Below are 13,932 nucleotides of genomic sequence, written 5' to 3' on the forward strand. Positions count from 1 at the left end.
TTAACTTTCATAGAGTCAAGTTGGCTTTCATGTATGACAGCGAGGCGACGAAATTAATTGCTATAGAACGCAAAGCGATCCGCTAAAGAGCTAGTCACGTTTTCTTCTTTATGCACAGTAATTAGCACACTAAAACCAATCAAGTTAGTGACATGAGCGTCTCCACATCCGCGAAAAAAGAAATTGAAACTCGTGCCTGCCTCGACGTTGATTGATTGATTGATTGATTGATTGATTGATCTTCACGTACTGAGAGAGAGAAATGTTTAATGATACGAAATGCAGAGAGATTGGCCTCAGGTACATTCCTCTAGCCAGCTACTCTGAGTTGGGGGAAGGGGAAGAGGGAAAGAAAGAGGGAAGAAAAATGTGCATGATGGGAGACGCTGATGGGGAAAGATGTAAAGCATATATTAAGCTATTTGGACTACTTAAAGCCAGGCCTGCGTTTATAAAAAAATCAAGTAAGGCCCGGGTGGCCTTAAAAGTCGATTTTACGTCTGGCCAAGGGCCTAAAATAACGTCCTCCGACAGCGGCGGGCTGCCGAGTCGCGTAAGGTCATCGCTCAACTTTTGTCACTCTTTCACGTACTGCGGACAGCCACACAGCACATGACCTACAGTCTCACAATCTGGATACCCTGTGCGTCGCATGAGATGCACGTACCCGCGCGTAAACGCCTCCCCCAGCCTAAGTCTGTGCAGGAGACTGGTACAGCTGCGTTGAATTTTGTGTGGTAGCCTAAGTCAAGTTTTTAGAGTCGTCTGTGGCGATTATCCGGATTGTCCCAGTCCTGAGGCAATAAATGGGTTATCAGAGAAGCCATATAATGAAGGAGTCAGGATTAATCTTGACCACATGTAGCTTTACGACATGTCACTGAGTTTACAGTATACAGAAGCTTCGTATCTCGCCCGTATCAGAATGCGGTCACCGTGGTCGGGAATCGCACCCGCGTCCCGGCGCTCAGCAGCAGAATGCCATACAGTCACCGCGTCGGCTGTCTTTTGGTCGAGTGTGATGGACAGTTGGCAGATCGTGCTGTTCCGATCTTCAGCACGCGTCGCAATGGTGTGTTCATTCGACCTCGAATACGCGGTCGATTGTGCAACATCGAATCCGTCCGCTGCTACCCGAAACCGTCTGACGGCGTCGGTGATGAAGTCTGCCGAGTGCATACATAAGTGTTCCCTCTGGACGTTGAGGTCGCGGATCACGTGCCTCGAGGTCGTTTGCCTGAACTTTTGCTTTCAGTAACCCCGGTGGGTCCTACGAGGCGCGTCTCGTTACGGATTCGGCACGGGAGCGTGCCGTTGCCATGCGAGGGTGGTGAGGGCACTCGCCCATGTTTGGAATTCCCCCGCAGCCGAACGGCGTATCGACCGTCACATGACGCGCACGGGATGGCGAATGTGCCACTTGCTACGCGCCGCTGCAAGCTAATACCTCCGGCTAAAGGGAGGCGCCTAATTGTTCGAAAAAATGGCACTGGGCGGAACAAGATTAACGGTCGTACTCCTGCGTCTCTCGCGCGGTACGTTTAACTGCATGCTGAGTCGCCGTAGGACCGCAATAAACCCGCGCCCCTACATTTAAGCGGGACACGCGGGTGATCCCTGCGCTTTACGTGCTGTCTTGTTCGTTTGTTTTCGCGTTCTTCCTTGTTTTTTTTTTTTCGTGCATTGTAGCTGCCTGAAACGCTGCCGTACACTTAAAAGCAAAAAAAAAAAAAATAGACGTACCACCTTTTGGTTTTGTTCTGCATTTGCTAGCCTGTTGATGATGCCTGTTTTCTTTTCTTCTACTTCTTGCGCTGCTATTCATGTTCTAGGTAGTTCAACCAGCTATGACGTAACTTGTTGGGCGAGTTGGTGCATCTTAGCAAACATTTTTTAACCGCGCGAAAGGACGACCACTGAGAAAGCACGAAACAAGGGCAGGCGCGTTAACCCAGTTAAGTCACGAATGCACTTCAAACCGAGAGCAAATGTCTGTCTCTTTTGCTGTCGGATCTGCGTTTCCCTTGACCACGGACTCAAAACGAAACAAGAAAGGGCGAGCCGACGCATGCCCTTCGCGCTCGCCCGCGTGACGTCACACGAGGGAGCCCTGCGATTCGGCCGCGAGCCTCGCTCTCGCCAGCTGTGCTCGCGGTGGCCAGTGTGACACAACGCGTCGGAGCTCGGTCACGTCCAAGAACTCCACCCTGTTGTCAGAGGTCCCTCGAGGATTCTGCAGTGTGATTTACTGTTCTTTTTCTGCCCTTTATTTTTCTTCTGACGGCACAGTGTCTGCGATACCCAGCCTCGCCCACTGTTCTGTGTCGTCTGCTCACGTACGGCGTGATTGCTAGGGCTGTAATTAAGGCGCGGCCTTTCGACGGAAGTGGAAAAGGCAAAAAAAGAAAAAGTGCTGGAAAAGCGTTCCCTATGCCACTGGTCACCCATCAGTCCTTGTCGGGACATGGGACGGGCCTGTCTTCTGGTCTCCGCCTGTCTTCTGGTGGCCGCTTCTACGGTCGTCCGGGCGCAAAGTGAGTTGTACCTCTCTTCCGAACGCATGTATAGTTCTCAGCAGCTTATAAAGATCCCTTGTTGGTTTCACTGGGTGAACCGTCGTCAACTATGCGACAACAGTTCTTTGCAATCCGATATGTTGTGCGATTTTTCTTCATGAGAAATTCCGTACGGCATTACCGGACGAGCGTGCATGCCTTGAGAAATGCGGTGCCCTAAATGGCAGCCGTCGATCTTTGCTTCAAGACAATGACCCATACAATTAAAGATTATTTAAGAAACCCTTACCGCATCAACAAAAATAAATGCTACTGTGCACATTGTTGAAGTGACACTGAAGCACTGTATAATGGTTTACTGCTCGGGTCATACATGTATGGTGTCCGTCCTTAGATACTCGGCCTACTTCAAATTGTTCAATGTGAAGGGTGTTTCGTCTGTTCTGCGAGCATGTCAAGCTTGCCAGGTATGTGCGATGTCATAATTGACTGAGAATGAGCAGTTGTTCAGGCGCAAATACTACGACAACGATTGTTATGCCTTTGGCGCGAAGCAGCAGGTGAATGCGTATTTGAAGCAATTCAGAAACTGAATTTGTTATTCAGAAATTCAGTTAAGAAACTTCAATTCAGAAATTGAAGCTTATGTATATATCTTAATAGTGTCAAACTGAAACATATCGAAAATCTATGCAGATGAAGAGAGAAATGTGGGCAGTTTGCACTAGTGGTGCAAGGCTGGGTCACAATGGAGCTAGTTCCGGCTTTTGCTAAGTGTTGCTAGGTTTTGCTAAGCTTTGTGAGGTTATACCTGGCTCGGGCAGGTTCATACTAAGTGTTGCTAGGTTTCGCTAAGTTTTGCAATGTTATGAATGGCTTGACTAGGCTCATACTAAGCGTCTCTAGGTTCTGCTAAGTCTTACGAGGTTATGCATGGCTTAACTATGCTCATACTAAGTGGCGCCAAAATTTGCTAAGTTTCGCCAAGTTCTTGCGAGGTCATACACGGCCGGACCGTAAGACACACAAGCCCCAGCAAGTCACACGCATACAAGCCACAGTACATGCATCACAATTTATTATGCACAGTGCTTCAGTACCAGTCGTCATCATCGTCGATCCGGTCCTCGTCCTCGACGTCCGGTCGTCGTCGTGGTCGGTGGCGTCGGGGAAGGCTTCGCGAAGCACTTGCAAGGCAGAGCTCTTCTGTTCGAAGTTCCGCACCGAGCTCACGATGGAGAGATCCACGTCGAGCCAGAGCCGGTCACAAGCACGGCAGCTGTGCCCCAACTCTGTGCCGAGGAATTCGCGCTGGAAGCGGCCGTTCGCACCTATATACCATGGATTTGCGGGCTTGGCGTTGGAAGTTCTCGGTGACTCGCAGGCCCGGAACCGATTCCCGCTGGCGCGGAGCATTCAGTCGGCAGCGTTCATTGTCTCTGGCTCGAAACTCGGGATTTTCGGCTCTGCGACGGCGTTTGTCGGCGGCGGCATCGGCGCGATGGGCAGGATCGGCTCTCCTTCGTCGATCGTAGTCCCGCTGAGCCGCGCACCGAGCTTCCTTACAGGTCACAGACGCGACAGCTGTGCCCAAACTCTATGCCCAGAAATTCGCGCTAGAATCGACCGTTCGCACCTCCTGTGTCTCGGCGGGCTTGACGCTTTAAGTTTTCGAGTCATTGCTGGCCGGGATCGCTTTCTCGGCGACGTCGAGAGTTCAGGCGCCGATCCTCGCGTTCCCTGGACTGAAACTTGGTATCCTCGACTCGGCGTTGCCTCTTCTCAGCCGCAGCTTAGGCGCGATGTTCAGGATCAGCTCGGCGGTGGCGCATCGTTTCTAGCTTGGCAGTACGGCGCTCTTCCTGGTAAGCAGCTTCTTCTTCGGGCATCCGGACTTTCTTCGGACTGCATAGAGTAGAGGAGGCGAGAGGTGTGTCGCCGCGCCGGCTGTTCCGAGCTTTTACTCACCTGCGACGTCATGACTCCGCCCTACGCGCGTAGGGTGCGAGGAGGTTGCGTGGCTCGGTGCAGTGCTAGGCTGCGCACAGCTGGGCTGAGTTTTCTGGTAAAGCTCCACGGCGGAACGAAACCTTAAACAGCTCCGCTGTTGAAACCAATATCAGCAGCCCAGACAAAAGCCACTGTCTTCAATTTTATATATAATAAGGGGTTTTACGTGCCAAAACCACTTTCTGATTATTAGGCACGCCGTAGTGGATTGCTCCGGAAATTTCGACCACCTGGGGATCTTTAACGTGCACTTAAATCAAAGTACACGGTTTTTTTTTTCGCATTTCGCCCTCATCGGAATGCGGCCGCCATGGCCGGGATTCGATCCCGCCACCTCGTGCTCTGCAGCCCAACACCATAGCCACTGAGCAACCACGGCGGGTGTCTTCAAATTTCAGATACTGGCTCATTGCGCTGACAATATTGCGGTTGGAAAGGTTTTATTAGCAGTTTTAACACGCAGGTGAACCTGTGTTATATATATATATATATATATATATATATATATATATATATATATATATATATATATATATATAAGTGTGTGTGTGTGTGTGTGTGTGCGTGTGTGTGTGTGTGCTCGAGTATATGTATATATGTTTTAAGTGAAATAAACATAAATAATAACGTACGCTGGCCGGATTCCATCACGGTACCTTCAGTACAGTAGCCCGGTACTCTAACCATTGCGGCAACAAGAGGCATAGCAATAAGACGCTGCAGAGGAACAAGATGAATAGAACACCCTGAAGATTTTTTTTCCGCGTGCAAGTCAAGGCGCTGTTTCTTCTGATCCGGCAGGAGTTGCCTTACATGCTGCGCCTTGCCAAGATGTCGCACCCGCGTATATTTGAAGATTGTGAGAGTAGACCAGGCGCACTGCTGAACCTTGCTATCGCTGTCAGTGCGTCGCTTTCGGGCGAAACTGCCAGTTCTTCAAAAGACAAAGTTGACAGCCACTTTAACATACGCTAAAGAAGAGGAAGGCGAATGCCTGCGGGCTCATAGGACATCCATTATATTACTTGACATTTTTATTCTAATGCGTTGTTACTACCTGTTACTTGTTTTCTCCAACCAATAGACCTGGGATTTGACCCCCAATTTCGGCGCCATTGGATTTTTGTACCATAACGCCGGACTGCCAAATTTTCGTCCCATGTGCCGTCTAAGGCTCTCGCCTTAGTAAATCAATAAAATTTAATTAATGAATTAATTAATTAGTATTTATGGCGCAAGGGCTACAACGGCCAAAGAGCGCCAGCAACGATGTTTAGTAGTACAGTAGAATGTTATAAACATGTCAGCAGGTATAGTGGGTTGCAATGCCTGTAATGTACTGCGGTGGCTGCAAAGGCCTACGAATTAAAAACATAAGGCTTGCATTTCTTGGGAGAATTTAGGATGATCATGTAGGATTTCAGGTAGCGTAGAGAAGATGAGTTTAAAAGCGGTAAGATATATTCTTCAAAAAGTTCACATCATTAAGATAACTGAACAGCCGGTCGAGGGGGAACATCGGCTCAGCCGATAGGAAAAATGCAGGGTGCATGGGTAAATTGGTGCGGTAAAGTTCAGGAAAGTATTTTTTCCGCGTAGCTTCCATGCCAGGGCATTCTATAAGAACGTGGATGACTGTGAGTTGATTTCCACATCTAATGCAGACCGGTGGATCAGTACCTGTTAGCAAGTATGAGTGAGTTGCATGTGTGTGTCCTATCCTCAGTCTCGACATCATTACTTCCTCCTTTCTATGCCGGTGTACAGGTGTTTGGGTAATGTAGGGTTGGATGATGCGAAGTTTGTTATTATTTTCTGTGTCCCAAGCTTCTTGCCATGCGTGACGCAGTATTCCTCGAACGACAGGTTTCATATCTGTATATGGTACATAACTTAAATCTATTTGGGGCCTTAGACCTGCTAAGGCCGCATTTGCGTCTGCCGCTTCATTACCAAGTATACTAGTATGGCCAGGTACCCAGCAGATTATAATATGTAGCCTTCTCTTGTAGGCTAAGGTTAAGCTGCTGATGAGAGTGTTTATCACCGGATTCTTTCTTTGTTTTTCAAGGTGTATTGACCGGACCACACTTAAGGCATCTGTGTATATTATCGATTGATTGATCTGTTTTGTTGTTATTTCTTTAACTGCGAGGAGTATAGCGTGAGCTTCAGCAGTGAAGATACTTGTGTATTTGTTTAATCTTAAATGGGCTACAAAATCTGGACCAATTGCAGCACATGATGTTGTTTCAGCAGTTTTTGAAGCATCAGTGTACAATTCTGGACACTTGTACTTACTCTGTAGTGATAAGAAGTGTTGTTTTACAGCTTCTTGGGGTGTATGCTTTTTGTTTGTTTCTGTGAACGAGAAGTCACAATGTATGGTGACTGATTCCCATGGTGCTACTAACTCGTTAGTGTTATGCAGGTGAACGTCCGACAGCAGTATGTTGTTTTCTTGACATAGCGACTGTGCTTTCAATGGAAATGGCTTTGCTAATGATGGCCGCTTTGCAAAGAGGGTTTGCGTTTCTGTGCTCTTCAACATTTTGTAACACGGGTGTTCTTGGTTGGAACTAATCTTAAGTGCGTACATAAAACTACAGTACTTACGTTGGCGGTCTAGGTTCCACTGATTAGCTTCTACGTGCAAACTTGGAACAGGGCTAGTACGGAATGCACCTAGGGCTAGTCGCATGCCAAGGTTATGTACAGGATCCAGAATTTTTAAAACAGAACGTGAAGCTGATTGGTAGACAATGTTCCCGTAATCGATACGTGTTCTAATCAAACTGTTATACAGCGAGAGCAAGCATTTCTTGTCAGTTCCCCACGACTGGTGCGAAAGAATTTTGAGGATATTCATAGTTTTTGAGCATTTCATTTTTATGTTTTTTATATGTTGCACAAACGAGAGCTTATCATCCAATATAACGCCAAGAAATTTCTGCTCCTTTTTTACACTAAGCACATACCCGTTCATCGTAATATTCGGTTCAGGATGTATGCCTCTTTTCCGAGAAAATAACACGCATGTCGTCTTTTCTTCATTAAAGCGAAAGCCATTCTTGTCCGCCCATTTTGAAAGCCTGTTCACTCCCAGCTGAATCTGCCTCTCGCATATGGACAGATTGCATGATTTAAAACTTATCTGTATATCATCTACATATAGTGAGTAGGATATAAATGGTGGGAGTGTTTTTTGTAGTGTGTTCATTTTAACTAAGAATAGTGTGCAGCTGAGCACTCCTCCTTGTGGTACACCGTTTTCTTGCACAAAGACTCTCGACACTGCAGTTCCCACCCTTACTCTGTACTTTCGTTCCGACAGGTAGCTTTTTATTATATTAAACATGTTGCCTGACACGCCATACGACGCGAGGTCTTGCAATATGCCATACCTCCAGGTAGTGTCATAAGCTTTTTCGAGATCAAAAAATACTGATAGACAGTATTGCTTATGAACAAATGCGTCTCGTATATAACTCTCAAGTAGAACTAGGCTATCTGTTGTACACCTTCCTGGCCTAAAACCGGCTTGGTGGGGATCCAGAATTCTATTGTATTCCAAAAAGAACATTAATCGGCGGTTTGTCATTTTTTCAAACACCTTACATACACAGCTCGTTAGAGCGATAGGTCTGTAGCTCTGTACATAGGAGGGGTCTTTTCCATGCTTTAATATTGGCACTACTATAGCTTCCTTCCAGCAGGACGGCAATCGACCACTGCAGAAAATTTTATTGAACAGGTATAAGAGGCATTCAAGTGTTTCCTCAGGTAGGTGCTTGACCATCTCATAATTAATACTGTCTAATCCTGGCGCAGAGTTTTTGCAGTTGTGCAAAGCTATTTTTAATTCTTGCATCGTGAATGGGCAATTGTACCCATCGCTATGGGATTTTCGGAAGGAGAAGGGTATTGACTCAGCTAATTTTTTATATGTAAGGAATGCTTTTGTGTAATTCGCGCAACTCGATATGTGCTCAAAGTGTTCGCCCAAAGCATCTGCTTGCCCTTCTAATGTAGACACAGTGTCATTTACCACGGGCAAGGGTAGTGTGGTATTCCCCTTCAGCCTTCGAACCCTACTGTACACTTTCTGGCTATCTTTGTATGAGTTTATTGAGCCGATATAATTTCTCCAACTATCTCTCTTGGCTTCCCAACGAATGCGTCTTCCGTTTGCTTTTGCACGTTTGAAATTTATAAGGTTTTCTTCTGTTGGATATTTCGAAAACGTACGCCAGGCTTTGTTTTCTTCTTTTCGTGCTTGCTTGCACTCTTCATTCCACCAGGGCTTAGGATTCACTATTTTACCAGAGGTTTGTGGTATCGATTGTTTCGAGGCATGAATAATGTGCTCAGTTATATAGGCGGTCATTTCTTCAATGTCAAGCTGCCTTATGGATTCAAGGGATATACATGCGAGCTCTTTGAATTCTGCCCAGTTTGCAGCGTTTAGTTTCCATTTTTTTGGATTCACAGGTGGGTCATACGTATGTATTGCCTCTAAGAGAACTGGAAAATGGTCACTTCCAAAGGAGTCTGTGAGAGCTCTCCATTCAAACAATGGCAGAAGTGTTGCAGAGCCAACCGCCAGATCTATTGAGGAGTAGGTGTTATGTGTAATGCTATAATAAGTCGGGAACTTTTTGTTAAACAGGGATGCTGCGGAGGATAGAAGGAATTTTTCAATTACGCGGCCTCTTGCATCACAACGTGAGTCCCCCCAGAGTCCACTATGAGCATTAAAATCACCAACCACAATATACGGCTCAGGAAGCTGGTCTATTAGTTTTTCAAACTCAGTAATGTCGAGCCTCTTGTCTGGTGGGATGTACAAAGAGCATACAGTAACAAGCCTATTAAGCAAAATAGCTCGTACGGCTACTGCTTCATAAGGCGTGTTAAGTTGGAGATTTTGGCATGCAACAGTCTTTGATATTATTATTGCCACGCCACCTGATGCAGCATGTCCATCATCACGGTCTTTACGAAAAATTCCAAACTGAGTTAGGAAGTTCGAGTCACTTGATTTTAAGTGCGTCTCCTGAACACAGAACACTCTAGGCTTATACGTAGATAACAATTCTTTGACGTCATCTAGGTTATGCAAAAGGCCTCTGGCATTCCATTGCAATATCTGAACACCCATTATGACAAAGGTGTTTTTGGGAGTGTTCTGTGTAGAGTGATAATCTTATTTAGGCTTTGGTGGAATTACTCGAGGGTTTTTTTCTTTTTTACGTCCCTCAAGCAAGCTGCGCTTGTCTTTTGGTGCCACTGGCACCGATGTACTTGCGTCAACCTCCATCTCCTTCTGGGAGGCGGTGGAGGCGGGGTCACGAGGCTCTGAGAGTCGTGTCTCGGGCCTCGATTTTTGCACAGTAATGCAGCCCTGCGAGAGCAAGGTCTGCGTGTTGTTGGATTCGGCAGCACTGGGTGCTGCCTGTGTGGGGGCAGAAGAAGTCCCCCGTGGTTCACTGCGTGTGACCACGGCTGGCTCTTTAGGCCGTTGTGAGAGGGCCCCCTGCCTCGTCACAGCGGCAAAACTTTCGTTGCGGGGAAATGTACGTCGTTTTCGTGCTTCAGAGAATGTGATGTTTTCATTTATCTTAAGGGCAATGATTTCTTTCTCCTTTTTCCAGATTGGGCATGATCGTGAGAATGCAGGATGATCCCCTTCACAGTTCGTGCAGTGTGATTCAGCATTACAATTATCTGATGGATGATCGTTAGAACTGCATTTGGCACACGTTAATTTTCCTCTGCATGTCTGAGAGCTGTGCCCGAACCTCTGGCATTTGAAGCAACGTCTAGGATTGGGGATATAAGGCCTCACACGGATTTTCACATAGCCTGCTTCGACTGAGTCTGGTAGTGTGGTGGAGCCGAATGTTAGGATTACATGTTTTGTAGGGATTTCGGTGTCATTCCGACGGATCATGATTCTTTGAACTTTCGTCACATTTTGTTCTGCAAAACCTTCAAGCAATTCTTCCTCACTAAGGTCAAGCATGTCTTCATCAGAGATTACCCCACGAACGCTGTTCATCGAACGGTGCGCCGTGACAGTTACTGCTATGTCACCAATGAATTTGAGGTCTGAAAGCTTTTTAAGTTGTTCTTTGTCGTTCAGTTCCAGAAGGATGTCACCACTAGCCATCCTTGTAGCTTTGAATCCTGGGCCTAATGTGTCTCTTAGGCACTTCGAAACTTTGAAGGGAGATAGTTTTCTGGCTGTTATACTGCCGTCACTGTGGATGACATGGTACTTTGCAAAGTTGTCGTAGCTCTTGAAGAAGAATCGAGTGGTTGCTTCGTTGCGCCCCCTTTTTAGAGGACGATCAGTTAGAGAAATGGATGGAGTAGCCATAAAAAGTATTTGTCTTCGGCAGCAGCGCCAGCCGCCCACCACCGAGCCCAACATGGGGACGCCACAAGGCTTGTATCTCAAGACTTGCGAACGCCAGCTGTACGCCACTACTATAACCGTACATGGTGTAACCAAGGCTGGTTAGCCACACAAGGTTAACCCTCGCCACCAGGAAATTAGAGTAGAGAAAAAAAGATAAGGAAAGGAGTGGAGAGAAGGAAAGGTGCAGAAGAAAGATTATAGATGGAGAGGGGGACAGGAAAAGGCGACTGCCGATTTCCCCCAGGTGGGTCAGTCCGGGGGTGCCGTCTATGTGAAGCAGAGGCCAAAGAGGCGTGTTGCCTCCGCCGGGGGGCCTTAAAGGTCCAAACACCCGGCATCGGCTCAACCTCCAGGATCCCCCTTTCCCCAGACACGGCTAAGCCGCGCACGGCTACACGCGGGAGGGTCCAACCCTCGTGTGCTCGGGTACGTGGTGTCGCAACACACCAAACGCCTGCTGGCGCAGACGCCCCTGCGGGGTTGCTCTAACAAAAAGGTGTCTCTCCTAAAATCAATAAAATTTCCGACGGCCGCTTTCGAAGAGAGGACCTCTCGCACAAAAGCATGACACTGTAACCATTACGCCACGGACGCTTTTCCCCCACAACGGCATGCCTCATAATCAGATCGTAGTTTTGACATGTGAAACATTGGAAATTATTTAAAATTAATTAACACGTCATCATAAGTCAGAATGTGGGCCGACTGGTGCAGTGTGAAAATGCGAAAGCTGATCCCGAAGATAGTGCGGTCTAAAAATGAGCACCGATCACGAAGATAGTGCAGTCAAACAATGTAAGCGACCGAGGCTCCTCCTACTCCCCTCACGCGAGGGGCGACGCGAAAGAGAGCGGTGTCCAGGGAGGGACTCCGTCGCTATGTCATCCCCAACTCACCCAGGAAGACTTTGTATGTCATCGATTTCAACTGAAGGTTGAATCGCCTTCCATGTTTCTTTTTCTTTTCCAATTTTTCGTGTCAGTTGCGATCAACTGAAAACTAAAAGAAGCTGCTGCCGGCCAATCTTACATCGGTCGTGTTATGGCCAATGACACCGACGCTTCAGTAATCCCACGGGACACCGATGAGCAGTTGCTGTCCGGTGGTAAGCAGTTGCTTCCTAGAGTTCACTACGCTCTTCACGGTCGCTCTCTCCTCGTGGCCGCGCACTTCTTTAGAAGATGCGTCGGGGCTACGCCAGTGCCTAACTTGGCACTTTTTTTCTTGTTTGAACACACTATGAACTTACGTTTACCAGGACTCGGCGCTTTTTCCACTACGCGCTGGTGCCACCGCACGCGCACAGCGCAAAACACGCCACAGCAGATGAAATCCGATGATTGCGCACGACAGGCAAGCGAGACGACTGCATAGCAAAAGGCGGGCTACAGCAGACAGATAGGAACTGATGTTCTCGTACATGAACCAGTCTACAATCTTTACCCTGCCCGTCACGTACATGACGTAGTTATAACGTCACGACGCATGAAGAAGGAACTGGAAAAGCCTGAAGAGGAACACGCAATAGTCTTGTTTTTTTATCAGAGGTAGTTTAGGGGTCCTCTAAATTTAATTTGTGTGCCAAGATGCGAAAGGTTCTATTTTTTCGTGAATTCCCTGCTTTGAAAACTTTTACGGTCAGCTATACATCATAATGACACAGTGACCGTACTTCTGTTGACTCCTTAATATTCGAGCCCTGAAATCTAGCGCAGCGCCCACGAATTTGGACTGCGGCAACAGGCAAAAGCGCCTGACCAGGGCGTCGTGCAAGCATTGACGCGCAATGTGCGCTTAGTTTGCAGCACCTAGCTTCCACTATTTTTTTTAGTATGCATTGTTCGGATTGTTAGACTGTAGTCAAGAAAATTCCATGGCTTTCGTCAGAACGTTATACTGTGTGGAAATATTCCCCCTTTTTTTGTGTGCGTGTGTGTTACAAGCGGTGGTTTCCGAGAAACTTTCTTCCTAAACTCGAGCTCCGTCGTGACTTCGAAGCTCGCAGACAGATAAGGCGCAGAGGCTCTCGTACACGGTGGTGAGGTACACGCGGTAGGGAGGTCACGCGACCGTTGTTGCAGACGCGAAACGTCGTTGTGCGAGACGGACAATTAGCAGCACTTATCCACTGCAACATACCAAGCGCACTTGCGAACCTGAAAATGGCGGGAGCAAACTCAAAAGAGAGTTCACGTAAACTTTTTTTCCTAGCCAGTAGCCGTGTTCGCGCCAAAAGTTTGTTTCAAAAAGTTTGTTTCATTTAGCAAGACAACAATGTGAAATCTCTGGCAGCTTTGAAAAATGATATCACCGTCAATTCCTTTCGTATAGAGGCAACACGCTCCCTTCAGAGCGGTCGTCAAACGTCTTTCACCATTTACAGATGTGCGGCGTCTGTCTCAGCTTTTTAAAGCATCTGTGCCAGCCCATACGTGAGCGGCATTTTGTAGCTTTGCCCTCCTGTCCTCCTCAATGCACATTGACGATGACACTTTCGACGCTCCAAGGCTAGAAAGATTTACTACGCAGCCAAGTGAACGATTTCACCCCCGCGTGAAGTGATATTTAGATTGTTGAATGGCGGTGGTCACAATGAAGCTGACGGCTTCAACAGAACCAGGGCGAAAATGGTCGCACGGTGCAAGAACTCTGGCACTGCAGCGTCAAAGCTTCGTTAACACCGCAGCAGAGGCGGGTTTGCATCAGCAAGTAAGCTATGATGTATATCGAAGCACGCACACATCAGCAAAAGTCTCTGCGCGTGAAGCAATCATGGCCGGAAAGGCCTTGAGGAAGAATAAACAAAAAACCAAGGGACCGCACTCCCTCTCCCCCAAAAGCGAGCGAACGAACGAACGAACATTTTCCTTGCCGGGCGCTCCATGCCCTACCGCATCTATGGATGGATGGATGGAAAAACTTTATTTTCGTCAGAACGCATGTGCGGACGATTCCGTGCTAGATGGCCATCAGCTCATGGCT

The 13,932-nt window shown here is 47.4% G+C and overlaps 1 protein-coding gene across 1 annotated transcript in view; it reads left to right on the forward strand.

Moving 5' to 3' along the window:
- Positions 1-2,180: 2,180 nt before the first annotated feature.
- Positions 2,181-13,932, forward strand: part of LOC142568278 (uncharacterized) — a 31,669-nt gene continuing 19,917 nt past the window's right edge. Inside the window, exon 1 of the mRNA XM_075678265.1 lies at positions 2,181-2,534. Coding sequence (XP_075534380.1) covers positions 2,465-2,534 — 70 coding nt within the window. The 5' untranslated portion in view covers positions 2,181-2,464. The remainder of the gene's footprint in view (positions 2,535-13,932) is intronic.

This window comes from Dermacentor variabilis, unplaced genomic scaffold (assembly GCF_050947875.1).
Source record: "Dermacentor variabilis isolate Ectoservices unplaced genomic scaffold, ASM5094787v1 scaffold_18, whole genome shotgun sequence".
Classification (NCBI taxonomy): domain Eukaryota; kingdom Metazoa; phylum Arthropoda; class Arachnida; order Ixodida; family Ixodidae; genus Dermacentor; species Dermacentor variabilis.